Raw genomic sequence first — 13,188 nt, forward strand, 5'->3', positions numbered from 1 at the left:
TGTTGGAAATATTTTACTCATATGAAATTTTTTAATTTTTTAATTGGTTATATACTCAGAATCTTTTTTTTCTATATTCCAAATAATCTTAAAATAGAATCTGGGAATATAGCTTTACCATAATTGATACCATATTATTTTGAGTCTTAGATGCTATCCATTTCTAGTGTGCACTGTTTTTACATATTTCCAAAGAAAGAAAAACTACCCATTAACCATGATATGCCATTGATAATGAGATGCATACCAGTTTCAGAAATGTTAGAGTATGAAAACGTGCACTTAAAATTGTTGAACTCGGACAGCGGGACTATTTGATTTACTGTATGGCAGGCCCTGTGCTAAGTTCTTTACTGACCCAGAAACTTTATTACCCCCACTTTAAATAGGTGGAACCGAGGCCCACAGAAGTTAAATGGTTTGCCAGGAAACATTGGTTTCGTAGATAGAAACGGCAGAGCTGGGATACAGACCTAGACTGCCTCACCTCAGAGCCCACGCTCTTACCTGGATTTGAAGTTAAATTTATCCGAGTTTTCTGCTTTGGGCTTAAAATTCAAATTTTTAGTGGTCTTTTATTGATACAGTAACATTCAGTAATTTGTTCATTTTTAAAATTATTTTTCAGTTTCTAAGTAACTTGTGAATTTTAAAATTAATGTACCAGTTAGTGGTACTTCAGAAAGTATTTTCTGCCTGGAAGTCTCAAACAAAAAACATAGGGTAGTTGAATGGATGCAAAAACATGACCCAATCATATGCTGTCTACAAGAGACCCACCTCTTTTTTTTTTTTAATTGATTTTAGAGAGGAAGGGAGAGGGGGAGAGAGATAGAAACATCAATGATGAGAGAGAATCATTGATTGGCTGCCACCTGCACACCCCCTACTGGGGATCGAGCCTGTGACCCAAGTATGGCTGGAATTGAACCTGGGACCCTTCAGTCCACAGGCTGATGCTCTATCCATTGAGCCAAACCAGCTAGGGCGAGACCCACCTCTTTTGATCTTCACAGATCACAATGGAATGAAATTAGAAATCAACTACAGTAAAAACACTCAAAAATATTCAAACACAAGGAGCAGTGGTTCTCAACTTTCCTAATGCCGTGACCCTTTAATACAGTTCCTCATGTTGTGGTGACCCCTAACGTCATTGTGACACATTGAACATAATTAAAGCATAGTGATTACTCACAAAAACTATGTAATTATATATGTGTTTTGCGATGGTCTTAGGCCACCCCTCAGAGAGTCGTTCGATCCCCAAAGGGGTCACGACCCACAGGTTGAGAACCGCTGACATGGAGGCTAAATAGCATGTTATTAAACAACGAATGGGTTACCAATGTGATCAAATAAATCAAAAACTCCCTGGAAACAAGTGAAAATTAACACATAACCCAAAATCTCTGGGACACAGCAAAAGCAGTTTTGAGAGGGAAGTTCATAGTACTACAGGCCTACCTCAAAAAACAAGAAAAATTAATAATAAACTAACACTACAACTTAAGTAGAGAATAAGAAAAGCCCAGAGTAAGTAGTAGGAAGGAAATAATAAAGATTAGAGCAGAAATAAATGATATAGAGACTAAAAAACAATACAAAACATCAATGAGCCCAAGCCAGTTTGGTTCCGTGGATAGAGCATCAGCCTGCGGACCAAAGGGTCTGGGTTTGAATCCTGTCAAGGGCATGCACCTTGGTTGCAGGCTCCTCCCTGACCCAGGCTCTGGTCAGGGCTCCTGCAGGAGGCAACCAATCGATGTGTTTGTGTTTCTCACATTGATGTTTCTCTCTGTCTTTCCCTCTCTCTCCTGCTTTCCCTAAAAATCAATGAAAAAATATCATCGGGTGAGGATTTAAAAAAAATAAAAGGACAGAATTGGAGGGATCACAATACCAGATATCAAGTTATACTAAAAAGCCACTATAATCAAGACTGCCTGGTACTGGCATAAGAACAGGCATACAAGCCCTAGCCGGTTTGGCTCAGTGGATAGAGCGTTGGCCTGCGGACTGAAGGGTCCCAGGTTCGATTCCGGTCAAGGGCACATGCCTGGGTTGCGGGCTTGATCCCCAGTGGGGGGCGTGCAGGAGACAGCTGATCAATGATTCTCTCTCATCATTGATGTTTCTATCTCTCTCTCCCTCTCCCTTCCTCTCTGAAATTAATAAAAATATATTTACAAAAAAAAAAAAAAAAAAAAAAAAAAAAAAAAAAAAAAGAACAGGCATACAAGTATAGGTCAATGGAAGAGAACAGAGACCCTAGAAATTGACCCAAGTCATTACACTCAATATATTTAAAATCCCCACCCTATGATATTTTCCCATTGATTATTAGAGAGTGGAAAAGAGAGAGAGAGAAAAATACCAATGTGAGAGAAACACATCGATTGGTTGCCTCCTGCATGAGCCCTGACCAGGGCCAGGCTGGGGAGGAGCCTGAAACCAAGGTACGTGCCCTTGACTGCATGGATTCTTCAGTCTGCAGGCCAATGCTCTGTCCACTGAACCAAACCGGCTAGGGCTCAAGTAATCCTCGACAAAGGAGGCAAGAACATACAATGGAATCAAAACATTCTCTTCAGCCGAAACCGGTTTGGCTCAGTGGATAGAGCGTCGGCCTGCGGACTGAATGGTCCCGGGTTCGATTCCGGTCAAGGGCATGTACCTGGGTTGTGGGCACATCCCCAGTGGGAGATGTGCAGGGGGCAGCTGATCGATGTTTCTAACTCTCTATCTCTCTCTCTTCCTCTCTCTAAAAAATCAATTAAAAATATTTTTTAAAAAAAAACAACAAAAACATTCTCTTCAATAAATGTTGGGAAAATTGGATAGATACATGCAAAAAAATGGAACTAGACCACCAACTTACACCATACACCAGAAAAAAACTCAAAATGGATAAAAGACTTAAATATAAGTTGTGAAATTATAAAAATCCTAGGAAAAACTGTAAGCAGCAAAATATCAGACATCTATCCTAGCAATATGTTACGAATACATCTCCTAGGGCAGTGGTCGGCAAACTGTGGCTCATGAGCCACATGCGGCTCTTTGGCCCCTGGAGTATGGCCACAAAGTTTCAATCGCACTGTACCACTGTACGTGCGCACCCGCACGTGGTATTTTGTGGAAGAGCCACACTCAAGGGGCCACAGTTTGCTGACCGCTGTCCTAGGGCAAAGAAAATTGAGGAAATAAATGGGACTTCATCAAAATAAAAAACGTCTGGCCCTGACCGGTTTGGCTCAGTGGATAGAGCGGCGGCCTGTGGACTGAAGGGTCCCAGGTTCGATTCCGGTGAAAGGCATGTACCTTGGTTGTGGGCACTTTGCCAGTAGGGGCTGTGCATGAGCCAGTTGATCGATGTTTCTCATTGATGTTTCTAACCCTCTCCCTTCCTCTCTGTAAAAAAAATCAATAAAATATATTTTAAAAATAAATAAATACATTAAAAGTCTTCTCAGCCAAAGAAGCCATCAACAAAATGAAAAGGGAACCCACTGTACAGGAGAACATATTTGGCAATGATACATCTGATAAAGGTTTAATATCCAAAATATATAAGGAACTTAATACAACTTAACAAAAGGAAGACAATCCAATTAAAAAACGAGCAAAGGACCTAAATAGACACTTCTCCAAAGAGGACACAAATGCCCAAGAGACATATGAAAAAATGCTCGTCACTGATCATCAGAGAGATGCAAATTAAAACGACAGTGAGGTATCACCTCACTCCTGTCAGAAAGGCTACCATCAACAAATCAACAAATGACAGGTGCTGGAGAGGATGCCGAGAAAAAGGAACACTCGTTCACTGCTGGTGGGAATGCAGACTGGTGCAGCCACTGTGGAAGACAGTATGGAGTTTCCTCAAAAAATTTAATATGGAACTGCCATTTGACCTAGTAATCCCACTTCTAGGAATATATCCCAAGAAACCAGAAACACCAGTCAGAAAGAATGTATGCACCCCTGTGTTGGTAGCAGCACAAGTTATAATAGCTAAGATCTGGAAACAGCTCCAGTGCCCAGAAGTCTATGAGTGGGTAAAATTTGTGGTACATTTACACCAGTGATGGCGAACCTTCTGAGCTCGGCGTGTCAGCATTTTGAAAAACCCTAACTTAACTCTGGTGCCGTGTCACATATAGAAATGTTTTGATATTTGCAACCATAGTAAAACAAAGACTTATATTTTTGATAGTTATTTTATATATTTAAATGCCATTTAACAAAGAAAAATCAACCAAAAAAATGAGTTCGCGTGTCACCTCTGACACGCGTGTCAGGTTCACCATCACTGATTTACGCCATGGAGTACTATGTAGCAGTAAAAAAGAAGGAACTCTTACCCTTTGAGACAGCATGGAGGGACCTGGAGAGTATTATGTTAAGCGAAATAAACCAGTTAAAGACCACTATCACATGATCTCACTCATATGTGGAATCTAAAGAGCAAAATAAACTGATGAACAAAATAGATCCAGAGACGTGGAAGCATATTCCTATAGAATCTCTGAGGGAAGACGCGGAGGGTGGGTGGGTGAGAAGAGATCAACCAAAGAACTGGTATGCATATATGCAGAACCCATGGACACAGACCGTAGGGTGGTGGAAGCCTGGGGCGGGGGCGGGAATGGGCTAGAAGGGGGTCAATGAGCAGGGGCAGGGAAGGGAACATGTGTAATACTTTCAACAATATTTTAAAAATAGCCCAGCTGGTGTGGCTCAGTGGTTGAACGTGGACCTATGAACCAGGAAATCACCGTTCAATTCCCAGTTGGGGCACATGCCCCGGTTGCAGGCTCAACCCCACTGGGGGTCGTGCAGGAGGCAGCTGATTGATGATTCTCTCTCATCATTGATGTTTCTTTCTCTCTCTCTTTCCCCTTACTTTCTAAAATCAATAAAAATATATATTTTATATATATATATTCACGTCAGTATTCAAATTTCCCTTATGGTCTCATAATTTTTTTTATAGTTGGTTTGAGTCAGAATCCAGGTAACATTTTTATCTCACATTTTGTTGCTGTCTCTTGTTTCTTTTTTAAAAACACTCTATTTTATAGTTTACATATTTTAAATGTTTTTATTGAGAGAGAGGGAGGAGAGAGCAAGCACAACATTGATCAGCTGCCTCCTGCACAGCTCCTACTGGGGGGTGGAGCCTGAAACCTAGGCATGTGCCCTGACCAGAAATTTAACTGGTGACCTCTTGATTCATGGGTTGATGCTCAACCATTGAGCCACACCAGCCAGGCTCTTGTTTGTTTTTAATCTAAAGATTTCACTCTTTTTCTTTTAATTTTTGAAGGGACTGAGTTATTCATCTCTAATTGTTGATTTTACTGAATGCAACCTAAGGGCATTTAATTTTTTCCACTCTGTTCCCTTTATTTCATTTTTTTAAAAATTTATTGATTTTTTACAGAGAGGAAGGGAGAGGGATAGTTAGAAACATCGATGAGAGAGAAACATCGATCAGCTGCCTCCTGCACACCCCTACTGGGAATATGCTCGCAACCAAGGTACATGCCCTTGACCGGAATTGAACTTGGGACCCTTGAGTCCGCAGGCCGACGCTCTATCCACTGAGCCAAACCGGTTAGGGCCCTATATTTCTTTCTTTTTTATTTTTTTGAAAGGAAAGGAAAAGAAAAGGTTTATTTCTGTGTCTCCGGGAGACCCACGTACCCCCAAAGACAGGGCACGTGGATTCACCCCTATATTTCTTATAAACAGCTCTAGAGGGGTTCTTGTTGCATTTTGCTTTTTTTTAAAAATTCTCACCTGAGGATATGTTTTCATTGATTTTAAAGAGAGGAAGAGGCGGGGGAGAAGGGAGAGAGAAACATCTATGTGAGCGAGAAACATTAAATCAGTTGCCTCCAATATGAGCCCTGAGCAGGAATCAAACCCACAATCTAGGTATGTGACCTGACTGGGGAATCAAACCCAAAACCTTTTGTTGTTCGTTACTATGCTCCTAGCAATTGAGCCACCTGGCCAGGCGAATTGTGCTTTTTCACAAAACTAATTTCATAAGTGAAATGTGTGCTTCCTATTGGATCCCATCAGGGAGCACCTAACTCCTACCTCCTCTTGTAACATGAAGACTGACTGATGGTCAGTTGGGTGCTGCCAGCCCGCCCCATTGATTGTCAAGTTCTTTTTTTTTTCTTTTTAAAATATATTTTATTGATTTTTTTACAGAGAGGAAGGTGAGAGGGATAGAGAGTTAGAAACATCGATGAGAAACATCGATCAGCGGCCTTCTGCACACTCCCTGCCCGCAACCAAGGTACATGCCCTTGACCGGAATCGAACCTGGGACCATTCAGTCCGCAGGCCGACGCTCTATCCACTGAGCCAAACCGGTTAGGGCTCGTTTTTTTTTCAAGTTCTCTTGTCAGCTCTTCTCTCACCATTGATCTTTACTGCCCGCCCAGATCCAGGACCCCGCTGGGAGTCACCCATGGATGATATCCTGTCATTCCTTCTGTTCTTGGACTTACAAGAAGAAATTTCACATTCTGATTGGACCTTCTCGGCACATATTTTGAAAAGTTTCTATACTGAGAGGATCCACAGTTATCCCTGTGTGAACTTTTCATGTGTTGTTAAACTTCACATGAGGATATTTTCTCCATTGATTTTTAGAGAGTGGAAGGGAGGGAGGGAAGTGGGGAGAGAGAAAAACATCATTGTGAGAGACACACATCAATGGGTTGCCTCCCACAGGTGCCCTGACTGAGGCTGGGATCAAACCTGCAGCCCAGGTAAGTGCCCTTGACTGGGAATTAAACTCTCAGTGCACGGCTGAATCTCTCACCACTGAGCCAAACCAGTCAGGGCTGCCTGCTGAACTTTTAATCGCTTTTGGAAGCCAAAGTAAAGATAAAAAGGCAATAATCAGCAGAGAATAGGGTTCTTTTACTAGTTTTCTAAAGAATTGCTTCAAACATCTATTTCCTTTTGGTAATTTGACTACATATAGTGTTCCCAGGATCGTATTTTTTAATTTTTGACTTTAGAGCAGAACACCACCTTGTTGTCCCACTTATTTATGCACTCACTGGTTGGTTCTTGTGCCCTGACCAGAGATTGAATCCGCAACCTTGGTGTATGGGGACGATGCTCTTAACCAACTGAGCTGCATGGCCAGGGCAGATGGGAAGTCATTTCTGTGACAGGTTGTAAGACAGTGACTTTTTAAAAATATATATATTTTATTGGTTTTTTACAGAGAGGAAGGGAGAGGGACAGAGAGCTAGAAACATCGATGAGAGAGAAACATCGATCAGCTGCCGCCTGCACCGCCCCCCCACTAGGGATGTGCCTGCAACCAAGGCACATGCCCTTGACCGGTATCGAACCCGGGACCCTTCAGTCCGCAGGCCAATGCTCTATCCACTGAGCCAAACCGGCCAGGGCAAGATAGTGACTTTCATCTGGTTGGTGAGGCCTTGAGAGAAAGGACAGCCCAGCAGGCTAACGCCCCTGTGAGGCTACAAAGCAGATCCTCCCCCATGGAGCGGAGGCAACAGCGACTCCAGAGGACCCAATCAGGCCGTACTCGAGTCCTCACCCACCAAAACTGAGGGGGGCGTTGTCTGGTCGTTACGTTTTGGGATCATCTGAAATGCAGCAGTAGATACCCACACAACATGCTTCTGCATGTCTGAGTCACAAGTTGTTTTTGTTTGTTTATGTGCCTCAGGCATGAAACAGCTCTGGCCACCGACACAGGCATCAAGCTAGGATGAACTAAGGACTGACTGTACATCTGCTTTGCCCCTGACTGATATAAGAGCACCACCACCAATCAGGTGTCTCACAATCAAGTTTTTAAGTTCTGAATTCTGGAAAAAAAAAAATGGGTCTGTTTGCCCCTAGCTGGTTTGCTCAGTGGATAGAGCATCAGCCTGCGGTCCCGTGTTCAATTCCAGTCAAGATCACATGTTCAGCCGAAACCGGTTTGGCTCAGTGGGTAGAGCGTCAGCCTGCGGACTGAAAGGTCCCAGGTTTGATTCCGGTCAAGGGCATGTACCTGGGTTGCGGGCACATCCCCAGTAGATGTGCAGGAGGCAGCTGATCGATGTTTCTCTCTCATCGATCTTTCTGACTATCTCTCTCCCTTCCTCTCTGTAAAAAATCAATAAAATATATATATTAAAAAAAAAAAAAGATCACATGTTCAGGCTGTGGGCATGATCCCCAGTAGGGGGTGTAGGAGGCAACCAATCAGTGATCCTCTCATCATTCATGTTTCTCTCCCTCTCCCTTCCTCTCTGAAATCGATAAAAACATATACAGAAAAAAAAAGGAAAATAAAAAACATGGTCTATGTTCAAGTTTCACACAGTTCAGTATTTGTGGGCCTCCTCTGGGCTGGGCACTAAGATTCACTAAAAACCCTAGGGCTGTGGTCGGCAAACCGCGGCTCTTGAGCCACATGCGGCTCTTTGGCCCCTTGAGTGTGGCTCTTCCACAAAATACCGACTTCTGTGCATGGGCCACGAATTTTCAATTGCACTGTACATGTGCGCCCCCATGTGGCTAGCGAGCCGTGGTTTGCTGACCATGGCCCTAGGGGGTCCACTCAGAAACTGGCCACACACCATGTGGTAGGCACTCAAGTGTTTGATAATTGAGTCCTTACGACCCCCATGAAGCAGGGTGCACCCTGTGTAAGAAGCGAGACTAGAATGTGAACTGGGTCCTGAAAAAAAAAAAAGTTCACCCAGCCAGTAGCTCAGTGGTTGAGCATCAACCTATGAACATGCCCAGGTTGAGGGCTCAATCCTGTGAGGGGCATGCAGGAGGCAGCACATCAATGATTCCCTCTCCCTCCCTCTCTGAAGTTAATAAAAATGCATTAAAAAGATAGGTAAACCACCACTCAGCTCCGGGATTTCTTGTGCCTGAGCCCAGCCATCCCCTGGAACCCCAACCCAGACAGGGAACTGGAGACAAGGCTCTGAATATGCAAGCCCTGCTGGAACCTTTTCTCCACCTGGTTAACCCTTAAAGCAACTTGGGTATTGCCGACTAGTTCGCCTTACTACACATGCCAATGCCACCTGAAACACCATTGTAACTAGCCATCTGGCCGCCCTTCACCTCCTGTTCTCTAGGCAGGAGCCTATCCTTTTCCCAATACCCAGCCTGGTACATTGGTGTCCAAGTTTGGCGTATACTTGTTAGAGGACCAATGACTCGGTGTGTGGTCACACCCAGGACCAGTCTATTAAGAGGAATTGAACTGATGAAAGAAGTCCACAGCCACCACGGAACATCATCATCCAGACACTAGTGCTTGGTCAGAGACCATGAGGAAATGTAGAGGACAAACTCACTCAGGGAGGAAAGTGCATCACCTGGTCACCTCAATAGCATTAGGACACGTGATTGTTGGGACAACCAAGGCCCCAACAGGAGCCAGCCGGGCGGGGCAGTGCTGCAGGTTCCGTGTTTGTGTTCCCGGCTTGCACCCCCACTGGGATTGTCCTGGGCAGGCTTCTGCCCATGCACAGGGTTCCTGACAACGAACCTTTACATTTGGTTTGATTTTACCTTTTGCTCATTGAGGTTAGGGAATCAAAAAACTACTGTGAAATTAAACAGCAAAGTTGCCTTAGCTAATGTTACTGCTTAAAATGAAACCCTAACCCAAACAAGGACAGACAACTGTTTAGTTTTTATTTCATAATCATAAACTTAACTCTGTAATCCAGCTAGACTGGGAAAGGGTAGAGAAATTATGGAACCCGATAAACTGGCAAGAGCACAAAGATTATGGAACATTCCAAGCAAATGGGGATGAAGGGGTGCTCTCCTGAGCTACAGAAGGAATGGCCTGGTGGTTAAGATAAAACACAAGTCAAATTTATTAGAGTTGCCCACAGTCAGCAATGGTGATCTTCTTGCTGGTCTTGCCATTCCTGGACCCAAAGCGCTCCATGGCTGTCACAATATCCATGCCTTCCTTCACCTGGCCGAAGACCACATGCTTGCCATCCAACCTGGAAATAGAACAAACACCACCACCAGTAACCAGAGAGAACAAGCAGCCTGCACTGTCGATTTAAGATGAGAAAAGAGCCCCACAAACCAATAACGCATACCCAAGAGCACACCAGAAGGGAAGCTTATCAAATGCTTTATAAATACTGGAAACACCAGATTGACTCAAAAAAGTGGCTTAAGATTCTCCAACTGAGGCTAAAAAGTTTATAATAGCCCAGCAAGCATGGGTCAACAGTTGAGAGTCAATCTATGAACCAGGAGGTCATAGGTTCCATTCCTAGTCAGGGGATATGCCTGGGTTGCAGGCTTGATGCCCAGTGTGGGGTGTGCAGTAGGCAGCAGATAGAGTCAGTAAGTTACATGCAAATTAGATAAAAATACTTTTAGCCTAGGCCTGGCTGGTGTGGCTCAGTGGTTGACCTATGAATCAGGTGACAGGTTCAATTCCCAGTCAGGTTATATGCCTGATTTATGGGCTCAATACCCAGTGTGGGGCGTGTAAGAGGGAGCTGACCAATGATTTTCATAATTGATGTCTGTCTCTCTGAAAAAAAAAAAAAAAAAAAATCTTTTAGCCTAGCCGGTTTGGCTCAGTGGATAGAGAATCAGCCTGTGGACTGAAGGTTCCCAGGTTCGATCCCAATCAAGGGCACATGCCCAGGTTGCAGGCACGATCCCCAGAGGGGGTGTGCAGGAGGCAGCTGATGAATGATTATCTCTCATCACTGATACGATCTCAACTTGTAGGTATGCATGTTCTCCTACTATCCCAGACATAAGCAGCAGGGAAAGCTCGAAGCCAAGTGGTTAGCGTTCCTTGGTTGCCCCTGCTGGGTGCTGTCCTTACCACTCAGTCTTGGCCGTGCAGATGAAAAACTGGGAGCCGTTAGTGTTCGGTCCAGCATTTGCCATGGACAAGATGCCAGGACCTGTATGTTTCAGGACAAAGTTCTCATCCTCAAATTTCTCCCCATAGATGGACTTGCCGCCTGTGCCATTGTGGCGTGTGAAGTCACCACCCTAGAAATGTGAGAGAAAGAGAAATCTGTCCTTTTTACAACATAATCAGAAGTCGTGCCAAGTGGGCAAGGTTCAAACTTCAAAACTTAACTTTAAACTGACCAGGAGGTTTCCGTGAAACCAAAAAGGAACAGTTCATGTTTACGCATTCTCAACGGTACTGGCTCAATCCCAAAGCTAACAACCCAAATCAAAATCCGTAAATTTCATACCTGGCACATAAATCCCGGAATAATTCTGTGAAAGCAGGAACCTTTATAACCAAATCCCTTCTCCCCGGTGGTCAGAGCACGGAAGTTTTCTGTTAAAAATAAAGAAAAAGGATATATGCACGCACACACCCCCCCATTAACACTGGGCCGCCTTTACTAAAGGTTAAAGGCACTAACCTGCCGTCTTCGGAACCTTGTCCACAAACAGCTGCAAGAGAAGAGTGACACTTGCTTACATCTTTCAGGGCTCCGAACCAAGTCCATTCTCTCACTAGAAGGGACTGAGGCCCAACAGGCGCCCCGAGGTCCTGCCAAACATCCCGAACCCGCGGTAACTGAGACGGTGCGAGGCTTCGAGGAAGCGCCTCGGGGCTTTGCGGCGTGTGTCACCCACTTCCAGCGGATCCGCAGCTTCTCCGATGTCCCCCCCCCCCGGCCCCCCCCGCAGCGGGAGCCCAAGGCCCGGCCTCCCAGGCGCAGTGGCCGCCTCCGCTGCAGGGTCCCGGCCCCTCCTGCGGGTCTCGGCAGGACAAGGCCCCGCACGGGGGCAGCCCCCGCGGCCACGCGCGTGCACCTCCCAGTCGGCGGTGACGTTTCCGAGCTCGGACCCCGGGCAGCCCCTCGGCCCCCCTTCCGGCCGCAGCGAGGGACAGGCCTTCCGAGCGGCAGCCGCCCGCCCCCGTCGCCCAGGGCCCCGCGCGCTCTCCGTTTCGCCGCGCCCGCCCCCCTCCCGGCACTAACGCGTCACCGGGCCCGGGGCCCGGCCAAGTTTCCACGTGGGCCCTTGACAGGCGGTGACTCAGGCGGGCGGCCCTGGCACGGAAGCGCCTGTCCCACGAGGCCGAGGTGCCGCCACCGGCCGCGCCGCCGACAGGACGCCTGCGCCCTCGCCCTGCACGAAGCCCCGCATCCTGAGCGCTGGAGGCGGAGGCGGAGGCCACGCCGGGAAGGCGGGCGCGGCCCCCACCGCCTGGTCCAAGGGCGTCGTCACCGCGCGGGAGGCGGGCCGCGGCGCCTGCTGCTTCCGCCGGGTCGGGAGCGCGCTCGGGCCCGCGGCGGCCCCACCGCCCGGCCTCCCGGCCGCAGACGCAGTCACGGGGCCCGGCCCCGGGGAGGGAGGGGCGCCCTGGGGGGCGGCCGCCGCGCGGGGCCCGCCGAGCGCTCAGGGCGGCGCCCGCGCCCGCTGTCCGGTAGGGGCGTTGCCGACCCGCAGGGCCCACGGGGCGCGCGGCGGCCAACCGCTCGTGGTCCGAGCACGTGCGCGGCCGGAAGGGTGCGGCCGCCCCTCCCCCTGCCTTTGTCTGCCGCCACCCCCGGCTCCCAAAATGGCCCCTCGCAGGAAATGGCGCCGCCGCGCTCCTCGGCGGCCGCCCGCCCGGCCCCTCGGCCGCCGCCCCGACCCCCGCCCACGCCGCCCGCCGGACCTCGAAGGAGACGCGGCCCAGGGGCTCGCCGTCGGCGGCGATGTCGAAGTACACGGTGGGGTTCACCATGGCTGGTCACGGGAGACTTCGGGGCGGCGGCGTCTGCAAAGCGGCACGAGCGCCGCCGTCCGCCCTTCTTATAGCCGCGCCGGGCCCCGCCCCCTACCGGTCGCGCGCCCCCCACCCTGGCCAATCGCAACCACGCGCCGGCCAAAATGACGGTGCTGCCGGCCTATGGGCAGAGGCGGCACTGGCGGGGGCGGGACCGCAGGCGCGCGTGCGCACTGGCGCTGCCCAGCAGGTTCCCGCCCGCGGGCTCCGTCGCGCACTGCGGCGTGGGGTCGGGGCGGGAGCCGCGGACGCGCCTCGGGTGGGGCGGGGCGTGGGAGCTCGGGGAGCCGAGGGCCCGCGGACGGGGGAGCCCCCAGCCCGCCCGGCGTCGCCCCACTGCGCGGAGGGGCCGCTGAGGCGGGCCCAGGCCTCAA

The 13,188-nt window shown here is 48.3% G+C and overlaps 1 protein-coding gene across 1 annotated transcript; it reads right to left on the minus strand.

Annotated features, from left to right (window-relative positions):
- Window positions 1-9,706: 9,706 nt before the first annotated feature.
- PPIA (peptidylprolyl isomerase A) lies at window positions 9,707-12,825 on the minus strand. Its single transcript, XM_070424883.1, has 5 exons — window positions 12,704-12,825; window positions 11,457-11,487; window positions 11,280-11,368; window positions 10,895-11,067; window positions 9,707-10,043 (listed from the first exon to the last, which is right to left on the minus strand). The coding sequence occupies exons 1-5, from the start codon at window positions 12,770-12,772 to the stop codon at window positions 9,911-9,913; spliced, it is 495 nt and encodes a 164-aa protein (XP_070280984.1). The 5' UTR covers window positions 12,773-12,825; the 3' UTR covers window positions 9,707-9,910.
- Between the last annotated feature and the right edge of the window lie 363 nt (window positions 12,826-13,188).

The sequence above is a fragment of the Myotis yumanensis genome, unplaced genomic scaffold (genome assembly GCF_028538775.1).
Source record: "Myotis yumanensis isolate MYYU_CA2020_CCGP unplaced genomic scaffold, mMyoYum1.0.hap1 SCAF_9, whole genome shotgun sequence".
Lineage (NCBI taxonomy): Eukaryota > Metazoa > Chordata > Mammalia > Chiroptera > Vespertilionidae > Myotis > Myotis yumanensis.

Coding starts and splice junctions, on each gene's coding strand:
- PPIA (XM_070424883.1), bottom strand. CDS start 12,772: ATGGTGAACCCCACCGTGTACTTCGACATCGCCGCCGACGGCGAGCCC. Junction 11,488..12,703: donor TGGGCCGCGTCTCCTTCGAG/GTCCGGCGGGCG, acceptor CTTCTCTTGCAG/CTGTTTGTGGACAAGGTTCC. Junction 11,068..11,279: donor TTCCGGGATTTATGTGCCAG/GTATGAAATTTA, acceptor TCACATTTCTAG/GGTGGTGACTTCACACGCCA.